This window comes from Python bivittatus, unplaced genomic scaffold (assembly GCF_059951505.1).
Source record: "Python bivittatus isolate LINGU-HERP-01145 unplaced genomic scaffold, Pbiv_v1 ctg000020_np1212, whole genome shotgun sequence".
Taxonomy (NCBI): domain Eukaryota; kingdom Metazoa; phylum Chordata; class Lepidosauria; order Squamata; family Pythonidae; genus Python; species Python bivittatus.
In genome coordinates this window covers 80,065,034-80,080,215 of record NW_028277030.1, presented here as the reverse complement: position 1 = coordinate 80,080,215, position 15,182 = coordinate 80,065,034, and the positions used below count along the sequence as shown (strand labels likewise).

Below are 15,182 nucleotides of genomic sequence, written 5' to 3'. Positions count from 1 at the left end.
TTCCACTCCCCTGGATGGGAAAATCGTGGTGAGCAGCAAACTGCAAACATCCTACTATTTTGTACAAGGATGCCAGGGCAGAGGCCTATCCTTTTAATGAATTTATACATATTATGGGCAGTTTGATCTACTAATTGATCTACTGCAACTGCATTTATATTTTATGTCTTAAGCAAGCATAAGCTTGCTTCTAAGTGAGGAGATAGTGGAAAAGTCTATAAAACTGACTATTTAGCTCTATAGTTACCTCAAGCAAACTTGAATGAAAATTTCTATTGAGAACTCAATATTCTAGCATCCTTAATATTTCTGAAACCAATAATATACACTGATGTCCTCACTGTTAATAATATTATGTTAATAATTATAACAAAGAAGTTATTAATTATATTGCTCCATTACCACAGAATTCTTAATAATTTTAATCAGAAACTAGTAATAAACAAACATATAACATAAATGGCATTGCTTTCTCATATCACTACTAATCATCTATAGATACAGAGCTGATCGGTGGTCAGTTTCTGATCCTGCAGTTTCACATTACACAAAACAATGAATTGCAGCTGGTTTAAAAAAGGAGGGAGGGAGGACTCATTTATAGAGAATTTATTCCCATAAATGTGCATGTGCATTTTTTAAAAAAATCAACTACCAAGCTGATTTTTTTTCTAATTAACTATTGTCTAGTGAAGCCAAGTGTTCAAAAGGAAAGAAAAAGATCTACGAACTATTATGCTTTATATAATCTAACTATTAATCTATAATATACATAAAAATCTAACATATGACATCCTGAAACGTGGAGTATAATTTAAAGTAACCTGTATCACTGACTCTTAATCTTTAGCCTATATAATCACAAAACTAGTAAATAATCAAATAAAGGCTGAGAGTCTTGTGTACCTCTCTCCTAATTGTACTATTATTGATCTTATTTGTAACTACATGAATGCTGCAAAGATGAAGCTTGAATAGTTTATCTAGGCTTCATGAGATTTTGTGAACATTTTATTTTTACATTTGGTAATCTTTTTACAATTGGGAAGTGATATGAACAAAACAATTTTAGCTGTTTTATTAAACAAATGAGATGAATTCTGTTCTGAGCAAAATACTCCATCTCCTACATATTAAAAATAAATAGTTACCAATAAGCAATAATGCCATCAAGCTTCCAGGAAGTCCTCTGATTTCTATTTTATTTTACAGAGAAGATTAAAATAGATATGTCTAGAATGAGGATTACATTGTGCACATGTGTGAAAGTATATCTATGCATTCATATGTACACACATGGACATTTATAAATAGATATATCTCACATACATTTGACTGAGTATCAGATCCAAGATACTCACATGTTCCGGTAAACATTTCATTCCACACATTTCAAATATACAGGACTTTTGCCCACAGAATACAATAGCAGAAATATACAGCTGTAACTTTAAGAATCTGATCCAGAGAAAAATAATACCTTCATAAATTAAAAATATTTTTTCTACTTTGATAACTTTTTTTAAAGCTTTTTTTAAAAGAAATGCCATTTTGAAGTCCATTACTAAATCATTTGGTCAGATGCTGAATTGTAATAGAAAAGGAACAAAAATATTACTAATGAACAATATTCATTATCGACAGTAATACCAAACAATCATATATCAAAGAAAAGAAACTTGTCAGACTATATTTTATAAATTGCATCCAAGATATGATGGTCGTGAACAAGTATTTGCCACCACAAGCAGGATATGCACCAGTTAAGTGTAAACTCTATTTTCAAGGGTCATGATAAGGTCATTATGATTTTGAATTCCTTATAACTAAAACTGAATATTTATAACAATTTTTATCATGAATAAATCACATAAAATCCAATTTACATCTTTTCAACTTATTAAAGCTACATACTTGAATAATCTATTGTTTAAAGCACTATAAACAAAGCAAATCTTTTAAATTGGACTGAGATTATATATACACATATTTTGCTAATGGTTTCTATTAACCCTTTTATCTCAGAAAATTAAAAAGAAAAAAAAGAGTAATTCATTGAATTCTTACTTCCCCATAAAGGAGGGGAAAAAGAGGAAACTAAAATATTAAAGCAACAGCCTATAGACAGTAAGACAAATATGTTTTCAGTCTGCCCAAGGTTCAAATTATTTTTCTGATTAGCCCATCGCTCACTACTGCAGTCACTGTCTATTCCAGGACACAATCATTTAAATTTTATTTTGAAACTGAGCCATTTGGAATCTCCAAATAGTATATATGAAAATCTATTTTTCTTATTCCTATCCCTCAAAACAGATTCAAAGATTTAGCATTCATAACAACATTGTCTTAGTAAGGAAAAGGTCCCTAATAATACTAAAATATATCACTCATTTAAAAAATTGTTTATATCATTGCAAATTAAAACATAGGTTTGCATTTTATCTTTTAAATCAAAAGAATGAAATGAAGCACAGTAATTTCTGTTTCTAATCAATAAAATACAAATACAAAACAGATTTCAAAAATATATATATACAGAGTTTTCTGGATTTTGAAAGCAATTTAAAAGCAAGCAAAACCAACAGACATTAAGCAATGTTAATGAAACTTATCTAATAGCTACATATCTAAGGGTGGGAGCGATACAATAGTAACTAGTATACGAATAAAATTAACGTCACCAAAAAAATCTCATGCTATGGTAAGTAATATGAAATTCTATAAAAGATGAATACTCAGCTAGGATTCAGTCACAGAAATGCAGCTCTAATAAATGCAGCACAGATTTTCAAAAGATAATTTGCTACAATTCTGTTATCAGTCCCAATGATTTAAAATATTTATCCATGCCATCAGAAATCTTCCAAACTGATTAACAAAAAAGCTAAACATAAATGTAAACTAAGTGCAGATAGCAATTAATCCCCTTTCTAAAAAGACGGAATGTTTACTATCATTGTGAATGTTTAATATAATAGCTAGTGGTGGGCTAAATCCCACTTAACCTCAGCTATCTATCGATGACTGCCGATTATTTCAGCTTCTTCTAAGAACATGTAACCTTGCATCTGTGAGCAAAAGTGCTCAGTTATTATTTGTGGCAAGAATTTTTGTGACTGTACTGCTCAGCAATTCTATTTACATCAGCAATGCTAAATGCCCAATGGAGAAAGGGGAGCCAATCAGATGGCAGATTAGATGTCAACTCAGAGGCAGCTGTCTGGAGACTATTACAGCCAGTTTACCTCCACAATTCAAATTCCAAACCTCGCAAAGGAGATCAAGTCACTCTTTAGGCTCAGACTGCAGAATAAGAAACATCAAGAGCGCCGAGTTGTTTCCTATGCTTTTAAAGGTGCTAAAAAGGAAACTTAAGCAAGCATTGTTCAATCCCCATCTGATACCTATTGATTTGGCAATCTGCAAGATACAAGTAATCGGAAATGATGTATAATCTCCAGAACCCCTGACTGTTGATCTCTTGCCATACTCAGGCCTTTTTTAGTTAAGAAAAAGAGCCCTTTTCACTTAATATATTACAGGCACAACGGATTTCTAGTTCTCTTCCTCCATATGCTTTCAGATTGAATGTATACAGACTGGGAAGGCAGGAGAAACATGCAAAAAGAAAAGGTCATCCAAAGAACTACAATGTGAGCCTTGAAAATTATTAGTGCTAGGGCACATATACAACCTACTTCACCTGTTTCTGCTGGGTTTCAGAATACAACTGCATCCAAGCAAAGCAATAAATTAGTAACTTTAAAGGTCTTTTTCCCCCTTAATCAGGACAGGATAAGAAAGACAGCATGATAACTGGCAGAGCCTATAAAATGACACCGGTCCCTCCCTTTCCCACTCCAAAGTGGTCTTCCTCCGGGCCTTGTGTGTTCAGATTTCTAATAAGTCTAGAGTAGGAGCACTGGGTGGGGTAGAGTGGGTCTCTTGTATTGTTCAGCCGTCTCATAAAAATGGTCTTATTTTTCGTAGGAAAGTCATTCCCCCTGTGATGCCTCTCTAACCTAATCAGAGTCAGACATTGTGCATTATCCAATCCTGTTAGGGAGGCAGCAAGCAGTGGAGATGGAGTAGGGGAAAAGTAAAGCAGAAAGTAAGGGTTGCATCGGACACATAATACATGAAGTTAAACCACACACGGCTTGTTCTTTGGGGTTCTTACGGTTACCTGGTTCCTGCTGAGGGTCTGTCCAGTGCTTCCAGGGCTCATAGCAGGGTGATTTCTTTGTTGTGCAGCTGCCCAGGCTGGGTTGGCAGCTCCATACTGGGAGCCCATGTCCTTGCCCATGAGTGCCTGCTGACTTCCTGGGGCGGCTGTGGCGGCTGCTCCCTGAGCCGGCTGCTGCGATGGGGCACCACCGGGGCTGCTATAATCAGGGTAGCCGGTGCCATAGCTCCTCATCATGGGGCTGGGGGAAGTCAGCAGCTGGTTCAAGGTTGGGGTGGCTCCAGACGGGTGTTGGTTTTGCCCGGAGAATCTTTGGAAGCCTGCAGCCCCAGATGCCTTCCCCAGGCTCCCCCCGCCGCCGGGGCCCAGCATCATGCCCTGCTGGTGCTGCCTGGGGGAGCTCAGCACCCCGAAAGCAGAGGACGAGCCCCCATAGCCGCCGCCGCCGCCGCCTCCTCCTGCTGCTGCTGCTGCAGCCGCCGCCGCCGCCGCCGCTGCCACGGCTCCTGCTCCTGTGCTAGTGCCGCCGCCAGGCCGGCCGTAAGCGCCCGAGTAGTGGTTGTACTGGCTGTTGGCGTAGCCTTCATGCGAGTTGGGCAGGGGGTCCATGATGTTGGGGGCCGCCGCGGGGTGCATTAGCCCCATCCCGGGGCTTTGTTGTCCGCCATGTTGATCAAAGCAAGGCCCGGCCCGGCTCGCTGAGGAGGCGCCTCCGCTGCCGCCGCCGCCGCCGCCGCTGCCAGCGTTGCCGTAATAGCTATTAAACTCCGAGACACCCACCGCTGAGGGGCCGCCGCCGCCGCCGCCGTCTCCTCCTCCAGTGCCGCCGCCGCTGCCGCCCGCTCCCTGAGGTGGTGGCGGTGGTGGTAGCGGTGGAGGCGGCGGCGGCTGCCCGCCCAAAGGTCCCAAACTAGGGTGGTCGTAGCGGCTGTTGAGGTGCTGCTCGCCCATTTTGTCCGGCGGTGGCGTCGCCTCTTCCTCGTCCCCGCCTTGATTCAGTAGAGGCTGAGGCTGCGGCTGGCTCTGGGGCTCGGCCTGTCCCCCCAAGCCACGGTCTTTTCCTCCATGTTGCTGCTGCTGCTGCTCCATGTCTGCGCTGCTGGGCTGAGCAGCGCCGCCGCCGTTGTTGTTGCTGCTGCTGCTGCCGCCGCCGCCGCCGTTGTTGTTATTCTGCATCGGATGGTGCTGAGGCGGCGGCTGTGGCTGGAATTGATTTAGCTGTTGGTGTTGAACTGCATGGTGGTGGTGGTGGTGGTGGTGGCGGTGGTGAACGTGGGGGTGCTGGGCACGGAGGTGAGCTGGGTGCTGGTGCTGGGCACGGGGGTGGTGGGAAGGTGCGGCGGCAGGGGGATCGCCTCCAACGCTTTGCAACTTGTGGTTGGGAAGCAGCCCTGTCTCCATAGGAAAAGAGGAAGATAAGCCCGACGCGCTTCCAGGGTCTTTCAGAACCAGTTCCGAGGAAGAGCTGCGGCCGCTGCTGGTAGCGTTGTTAGGAGCGGCGGCGGCGGCGGCGGCGGCGGCAGAAGTTGCATTACTGGCCATGTTCACTTCATTATGTTGGAGAAGATGGTGATCTACATTATTCAATCTGCCGCTCGTCCCATCTACGACCCCCAGGAGAGAGCCAGATCCAGCAGCTCCGGCCGGGCCAGCCACGGGAACCCCAGAGTTAAGATCCTGGCTTAAGTTACCCGTCAAACTCGGGGTTTTGCCCTTGCTCTTGCTCGCACCCACCGGAGCCGCTGCTACTTGCGCGGCCATGATCGAGGAGGATCAATTATCTCCCTCCTCCTCCCCCTAGAAAAACGGGCAAAATAAATAGGGGTGGGGAATTGACAGGAGCAGCAAAACCCAATTGACCCTAAAGTGCAGGAAACCAGATTTATTTGATGAAAGAAAAAGCCCAGATGATTATTGCAGGCGCGCGCGCGCGCACAGACGCACGCAGCACGGGCTTTTTTGGAGGGGGAGAGAAATGACCGAAAAAGTCCCCTCCCAAAGTCCTTGATGGAGATTAGAAATTGAAGAATGTCTTACGGTCTGTGCCTGTTCCTGCTGTGTGATTTCATGGTGAAAGTTTTTTTTCCCCCCAGGTCTAAATGAAAGTTTTTTTCTTTTCCTCTCTAGCCCGGATATGGGTAAATACACGTCTGGCTGAGCCTATCTGGCCCAGCATGGCAGGAGAGGGAGAGAGGAGGAGAGCGAGTTCTAACAATTATTATCCACTTCTCTCTGATTACCCCGGTACATGTGGAAAACGCGGACTGGATTTCCCTTCCGCCTCCTGCTGCAGCTCGTATGGCAAGAGGACCCTCCGGAAAAGCGAGGCGCGCAATTCGCAGCTTCTTCTCGGCAGCCTCCATCCAGGACCAAGGCAGCTGGCATGGAGCACTGTAAAACCAGAGACGGAAGCTGCCTCTCCCTGTTTTCCCTCCTATTCATAGCCATATGAAAAGAGAGGAAAAATTGCCATCGAATAATAAAAAATAGCCCCTTGGAGGAAGGGGTTGGGTCTTCTAAAACATACATACGTCCATAACATCTTGCTATTCTCTTCTGGGGTAAGCAACTTTATGTAAAGTAGGGGAGTAAGAAAGAGGAAGCCACAGAAATTATGGTGTGAATAAGAAAAAGAAGAGCCAATTATTTTTGTCATTAAAACTATCAATCCTGGTGGGGGGGGGGTCTATTTATTCGCTTACTTTATTCAATTTGATGCCACCCAACTCCAAATGATTCCAGTAGTTTTTTGCACCTACTTCACAACAACCATAAATTACTCCATGTCTAACATAATTCAGCACAGAAGGTGCACAAAACTGAATAAAAAATTGGGTACATAAATAAATTATCAAACTCACAGAACACCAGGCTCAATAGCCAGGTACAGGTAAGCCCAAGCACAATATGTGATAAGACATGCATGTAAGTCTGCTCAGCTCAAGATAAGCTCTTAATGTATGGAAGGCATCTTCATTCAAAGGATTGATCCAACCTACTTTTGCATAATGAGTTTCTTTGCTGGATTAGAGACCCATATCTGGGTCAGTAAGACAAAATGTCTGCACTCCCTTATTATATGGAAAGATAAAAACACGGTGTAACTTTCTACATTTAAAATCAGAATTTGTTCAGATGCTATCACATTTTCAGGGCTGATGTCATTATTATAAACTATCAGTGTACATCTTTTACATGGTAAATGTATTTCATGGCTCCCATACTTGTTCATAAGTAGAATTTTCAATATAGCATATTACTCCCAACCAGTAAATTCATAATTGTTTTCTAACGATGTTACTCTGTTACCATTGACCTGGGAATGAGCTATAATAAATGGATAGGGACTTATTTCTAAGTATGGAACTGCACTACTGACTACAATCCTTATATAATAATTTTGAAATAAATTCTTCTAAAGTCAGTGGGACTTACTTTTGAAGAATGCATTGCACGATATTTCTCTAACAAGTATTAGGTTATCCTGCCAAGTAGGAGGGTCCATTTGGGCAGCAGCCAACCCACCGGTCAGCCCGCCCATGCTTCCGGGTGGCCTCATCCTTTGGCATGAATGGAAATGGTATATTGTAAAAGCAATAGCTGGTGAGTTGCACAATTTGTAAAGCAAAGCTATCAAGTATCATCTGTATTGACCTGCTTAAAATGAACTTTAATCCATTAATTAATTGATAGATTGATTTAAAAGCAGCTCAGGCAGCTGCTCGACCAGAATTGGCTGACATCCCTTGAAAATATGTTAATCTAGATCTTTCACCCTTTCAAGTACAAAAGGATGCTAGACTGGCCACTTAAATTATCAACATGGTCTAATTATTCTAAATTGGATGCAAAGATTGCTGCTGTTGCTGCTGCTACAGATGATGCTGAGGTTCCCGGTACAAATACTTGCATGCGAAGTGTGTGTTTTTAGTACTTTTGCTACCCATAACAGTTATATTAAGACACTGGTAACATACTTCTTTTCCACAATATCGTTCCTTTTCTCAATTCCCAATATTAGTTTGTTCTGTCAATAACACTCTTGCCAAGTAATAATACATTGTATATCTTTTTGCTGATTATATCATTTTCAGCAGCATGTGTGGCCAGCAGCCTGTGGCAGCAACGTTTCTGCAATTGCTACTGTGTCCAGCTGTCTCAAAATCCTAATAATCATTTGCATTAATGATGCTCTTAATACAATTATTATATACAGAGCTGTTTTCAACATGTTCTATTAATTTGTATGCACAGCAAGGATTTCCTGAAGAGAGTAAAATATTTCTAGCACTATCGTTATGTCCCTAAATAATGCAATTACATTTTGTGTATGTAAAACATCTTTGATGATCGAAAGAATGATTACTTCTCATTTTGTTAAATTATTAGGTATAGAAATGACTTGCATTTATATAATAGCATGCTGCCATTATTAGCATTAACAAATTAAGAGCTATTTTAATGCAATTAATATGCACTATACAGAGATATCCCTAAGACTCCATTTCTAATTCACCAATTAAGCCAATGAAAGGTATGATATCTCAAAAACAAACAACAAATCTTGGTTTTAAGTTAAAAGATTAAATTATACAATTTTCTAGCAACTTAAGAACATGGAAACATTGAACTGGAAGGGACCATTTAGACTACCAAATCCAAACCTTTTTCAGTGCAGAAATCCAAATTAATCTCTGGCTTTTCCTCTGTTTGAACACATCCAGTGGAGAGGAGTCCACCACCTCTCTGGAGGTGTTTCATTGTTGTCTTGCTGTTATTAGGAAGATCTTTCTGACATTCAGTTGGAATTGCCTTTCTGTAACTTAATTCCCTCCCCCCCCCCCCCATATTGTGCCCTCTGGAGTGAGTGAGAACAGATCTTGATTTTTTCTGCATGACATTCTTTCAAATATGTGAAGAGTGCTATAATATTCTCCCTCAGTCATCTTGCCTCAAGGTGAAACAAAGCCATCTCCTTTCATCTCTCCTCACAGGGCTTAGTTTCTGGACCTCTATTAATTTTCATTGCTCTTCTCCAAATTTGTTCCCATTGCTCTAGATCCTTTTTATGAAGTGTGGTGCTCAGAATTGGACACAGTACTTGAGGTAGGGTGTGATCAAAGCAAAATGAAGTGGAATTATTACTTCCTGTGATTTGAAAATTGTATTTCCATTGATGCAACCTAAAACTGAATGTTCTTCATAGCCATATCCCATAATTCGCTGATCCTCAGTTTGCAATTGACTACTATTCCAAAATCTTTTTCCCAAACCTAGTATTCCCATTCTGTGTATTTGATTTTTTTTTCTTAAGTAAAGAATTTTCCATTAAATTTCATACTTTCACTTTCAGCCCATTTCTCCAAATCTTTTGAATTTTATTTCAGTCTTCTAGTCTATTAGCCATTCCATCTAATTTTGTGTCATCTGGAGATTTGATAAGCATTCCCGCTGCCTCTTCACCCAAATAATTAATGAAAATATTGAAGAGTAGAGTAAGTCCCAGAATTGAGTCATGTGGCACACTACTGATAGTTCTCTCCAGTTAAATAAGGAATCATTGTTAACATTCTTTAACTACAATTTTAAGTCAATTTTCAATCTACAATAACTGTTATGCCATTCAGCCCACATTTACCTAGACTGCTAATTTACATGTAATGGAGTACTTTGTGAGATCTTTATTGAAGTCAAGATGTGTTTACAGCATTTGCACAACCCAATCAAAAACAGATAGTATCAAAAGTAATTGTATTATAATCAAAGTAATAAAACATTCTATATCTGATATGTATTATATCTTGAATGTAGCATAGGTACTACAGATAGACTAACTGTATTTATGACATCTCCCCCCCCCCAATCAAATCCATAGAATATGAACTTTGGTTACCACCTATGAAATATTAATTACAACTATGAAAGCAATCATTTGTGCATGCTTGTCCCACTCTAATCAGTAGGACTTCAGAATGGACAAGGATAGAAATAAGATTGCACTATAAGAATAACTTAAATAAATTTAATTGGAAGGATGACAGAATTCTATTCGATTGTTTTAGTGAGACATTACTGGTGGCTCAATTAAGCTAGAGTGTGTCTTTTGTTTTCAGATGTCTCTGAATTCTTCAAGTACATTTTAATGATTCTTATATTTCAGTTACATTATTCTATACCACAAAAGTCAAAATTGTTACATGGTTAGAAGCTGATAGAGTGGGAAAAATTGGTAAGTAATTCTAGTAGGAAAATCAGGTGTATACCCAAGGGTCATTATATTCTGTAACAACAAATTGGAATTCTATGCAAACTCTTAGAAAGGGTATATATATCATCTTTGTAGAAGAGAGAATAACATAACTGTAACCTGAATACATGCCAAGCAATCCATCAGCTTTTGCCAAGAGAATATTACATCTTAGTTATTGAGCCTTTTTGACATTTTCTTCTAGATTTTCTTCTTTTTTATATTCAAATACTCACTAATTATATGTGTTAAACCTCATTTGTTTATTTAATGCTTTCATATACAAATAGATGTGTGTGTGTGTGTGTATATGCATATTCTAAAATACAGTGCAAACTCACTTATACATTTATTCTTTCATATATTTACACTTAAACTGATGTGCATGTGTAATTTAAGAATCCTGAAAAGAAACATTGGCTCTAACTCACTAGGGCATTACAATGTTTTCTCACTTATTTTGCAGATAGTTATAGACAGGATTATAAAATGTAGGGCACTTAAGACATATACGATTTTAAAAGGCTGGTTTTTGAGACATTTGCAATGAAAAATGTTGCTGTGTTTTGTTTCAAATATCTCTGTGCTCAAGCTAAAGATGGAAGACTGTACAATATCAGTCCCCAGCACAATTAGATTAATCTACCAGAAAAGATACCACGTGCCAATTTTTTTCCCCCAGTGGCAGATACCACACCCTAAAACCATAAAACAGCATTGCAGTCTCTGAGTAACATACCAAACAAAACAAATATCCTAGTATTTTGTCAAACTGCAATTCATAAAAAATTTCCCATAACATAAAATTATATCAGCATAAATTTAATTTTTTTCTATTCATGTTCTTATAAATAGGATTATGTCATAATTGGCAATTGCGACATATACTCAATTTCTGTCTGCCAGTTAGTCCTTCAGTGCTTCATCCTTTTGATTCTGGTTAGTTCTGTTATATTATTTGGTAAATTGGCAAACATCCTTGAATTAATCTGACCTTTAATGTTCTCTTTATAGCTATTTTTCAGAATTTTTAACATGTTTTACATTGAACAGGTGTAATTAGTTAGCCAGTGCAACTAATATATTCTTAATTGTGACTTTTTAAAGGGGTAATAGTTTTGTAGGAGAGTAGCTAGCTTTGTGGAACCAAATCTTTTTGTAGTCCACAAAAATAAACCATGTTTGTACAAAAGAAACTGAATCTATCCTCTTTGCAGACTGTTTTTGCAAGTGTGACTTTTCATCATATTCCAGGCAAATAATCCCTGAATGGCAGGGGCTCACTCACTGCTGTATATCTTTTAAAAATATGACACATCTTTTGGACAAAGAAGCACACATACTTTCAAATTATCCTTGGGTCTTCCTAAAAAAAAATCTTAGGCAAGCTTTTCAGCCAGTAATGTAGAAACACTCATGTATTTAAGCATGAAAACAACAGTTCATTAAGCAAATAAACTAGTTCTACCAGTTTCTGTTGTAATACAGTCATGATAAACTGAATAGTGTTTCTATCTTGCCTGATTCAAAAAAGTGATAATAGTTCAGAGGGATGCCTTTTCCCCCAAACAATGAGTGGCAGTTTTTTTAAAAAAGTCAAAAGTTTCTATATATAATGAACAATCATCTTCATTCATGATTTTTTCAAACAGCAGAAACAGTATGTGTAAATATGTGTATATTTAATTGGTTAAATTATGAATTTAACTGGCTGTAAAGAAGAGGCAATAATTGCTTCATTTTAGAAATGACTTATTCTTTAGTTTGATTTCAGGCCAAATCAGCTTTATAAAAGCAGTTCAGCTGTTCAGTTTTGGTACAGTACACATTCTCTGCTCATGACTAAATGGAAATGCACAAAAAGAACATATTTTGAGCCCAAACAGAATACAACAGGGTTGACCAGGCAGAGTGGTATTTTAGTTTTGTTACTATTTTCCTTGTTAAATTGAGTGAGAATCTATTTTCAGTGTCTCACCAGGTGGCAGCATCTGGCTAACCTTGCCTAGGCTCAAAGAAGCTAAGCAAGGTCGGGCCTTCTTAATAGTTGGATGGGAGACCACCAAAGAATTCCAGGACTGTAGGTTACCTGAAAAATATCATGGAAGGTGGCACTAGTGACTCATTCCCCATAAAACTGCATGGATGTATCCACAAAGTCACTAGAAATTAGATTTTCATTGAAGATGCCTTTCCTTACTTCTTTTCAGGGCCATGAGTATTTGATGAAGTAATCAGATTCTGAGCATTGCAAAGTAATGTTTTTTCAATAAGAGTGTACACCAAGTTCAACATTCATTTGAAGACTTATTCAGTGGTGTGCAAAACAGCCTGATTTATTTCAGACTAATTCAAAGTGCTCTTGTGATTCAACATGGGTCTCCTACTGACTTCCATTGGAAATAAAAAGAATACTTTTTTTTCTATTACAGAGAATTGGATAAAATTTAGAAGTAGTAGTAGGCTGTTAAGAGAAGGCTGAATCTACCAAAATGGTAAGTGCAGACGTATATGCACAAACATGAATTCTTAGTAACTTTCTAATTTGGAAATTGGATGGAATTTCCCTTCTGACAATCAAGAAGTCTGCTTAGAGTTGTAAAAGTAGGTGGCATATACATTTTGGTAATAAAAATAATAAATAAATCCTTTTCTGAGGATATTTCAAGTTTATCGAAGTCATATACAAGCATCTTCTGAGAAATATTCCTGAAAAGTGATCCTAACTAGGAATTCGGCAGAATTTCAGAAAGATAGCTGCTGTCAGTGTTACTAGGTAGATCAGACAGGAAACATGACCAGATAAGCTAATTCTACTTTATTGCAAGGTTACGTTAAAAGAAACTTGAAAGTCTGAAAATACTTCTCACTCACACACACCATCCCCTTTACAGCCCATGATACTAGGGAGGGTCTCTTCTGAGCCTCTTGCCCCACCCCCATTCCTGCTGTGGGCTCAGTTGCCTTTTATCTGACTGTTCCCTTGGCTGCGTCTCGTTGCCCTGTCACCCAAGGTCATTCCCAAATACCATTACAGCTGCACTGCTGTTTTGGTGAAAATGAGTCCCTACACAAAGGAAATTATTTGCTTTCTCTAGCCCTCCTTCATTTTTAATTTTTTGGGAGCAATTTGTATGTAAATATTGAACAGAATAGAGTATGTTTGGAAGAAACCCTACCAAAATTCAAAGCCCAAATACAGAATCTACTTAGTTATGTTTAATGACAAACAGTTGAAAATGCAGTAGGATGGGGGAGATGTCTAATGAGAAGCACCAGAAGAAACATATCAACATCCAGGATTTTCCAAAAAACCACCTAGTGCCCCAGTCCCTCACTTTTCATCGACAACCAAGCTTCTGATGTCACTGCTCCTAAGAGAGAGAGTTCAACAACAACAACAACAACAACAACAACAACGCAGCACTAAATACTGGAAAACCTTGCAATATATTATTTTAGCACCTTTCCTCAAAGCATTGTGGTGGGGAGTCATGCTAAAACTATTTGCAATGAGCTGTCAGTTACAACCCTCCATTCTTCCTTTCTCCACTCTAATACCTTCCTTACATCAGTTCCTCGAGGAGTAATACATCACAATTAGGAGACACATTGTCTTTGTCTCTGAATCATTTCAAATGCTAATGAAGCTTTGGGGGAGTTCAGATTCAAACTGGGATTGCATGGGAGAAGCTCTGCTTTGATTTGACCATCTCCCAAATCTTTTAAAATCAGCTTTATTCTCCTCTGGATTTGGAATCCTATGCACATGTCTACTTTGCATCCAAAAGTCAATTAAGAGTTTCAGATAAGCATAAATGTTTATAACTTGTAAAGATTATATTTAAAAGTATATATTTTATGAATTTTAAATTATATTTAATATTATATATTTTACAATCCTACCAAGACCAAGTGGCTGTGGGTGTTTGGGCTACCCAGATGGGGATATTCCATCTTTGACCTTGAATGCAGTAGCATCCTTTAAGGTTGGTACACAATCTGAGGGGCTTCCTGGACTCATAGCTCCTGCTTAAAGAGCAGGTGTCAGTTGTGGGCAGAAAGGCCTTTGCACAACTCCATCTGGTGCACCAGTTGCACCATGTCCTAGGTTGGGGGGCCCTTCAGACAGTCACTTATGCCCTAGTCACCTCATGGTTTGACTAATGCAATGCAGTCTACATGGGGCTGCCCTTGAAGACCACCCAGAAGCTTCAACTGGTCCAGAATGTGGCAGCACAAGCTGCACTGGTTGCCAGTTTGCTTTTGAGTGTGATTCAAAGTGCTGGTTGTTACCTATAAAGTCCTACATGGCATACAGCCTAGTTACTTGAGGGAGCACCTGTTTGCCATAGTATCTGCCTGGCCGATTTGTTCCAGCAGGGTTGGCTCACTGCAGGTTCCTTCAATTAAACACTGTCATCTATTGGGACCCCGGAAGGGCACCTTCTCTGTAACAGCACCTCCTTCTGGAACAAGGTTCCCCCTGAGATCTGGATGGCTCCCACTCTACTATTGTTTAGAAAAGCTGTGAAGATTGGCTCTTCACCCAGACCTTTGGCAAAGGGGAGTGAGACCCCTTGCTCCATTGTGCTTGCCATATTTTATCTTTATCTTTTATGCTTTATTGATTTTATTGTAATTTCTTTGTTTGATGGTTATGAGCCACCCAGAGTCATTGAGAGTCAGGCAGCATACCACTACTACTACTATTATTAGCTAATCTACATATTTGAATATACATCT

General features: G+C 39.2%; 1 protein-coding gene across 15 annotated transcripts in view; it reads right to left on the bottom strand.

Annotated features, from left to right (window-relative positions):
- ARID1B (AT-rich interaction domain 1B) overlaps positions 1-6,355 on the bottom strand; it is a 414,597-nt gene extending 408,242 nt beyond the window's left edge. For 7 of the 15 annotated variants that reach the window (XM_088142352.1, XM_088142359.1, XM_088142353.1 and 4 more), the window contains exon 1: positions 4,190-6,355. In XM_088142352.1, coding sequence (XP_087998478.1) covers positions 4,190-5,950 — 1,761 coding nt within the window. In that variant the 5' untranslated portion in view covers positions 5,951-6,355. The remainder of the gene's footprint in view (positions 1-4,189) is intronic. The other 8 variants (XM_088142378.1, XM_088142366.1, XM_088142354.1 and 5 more) reach the window with 2 other exon arrangements.
- Between the last annotated feature and the right edge of the window lie 8,827 nt (positions 6,356-15,182).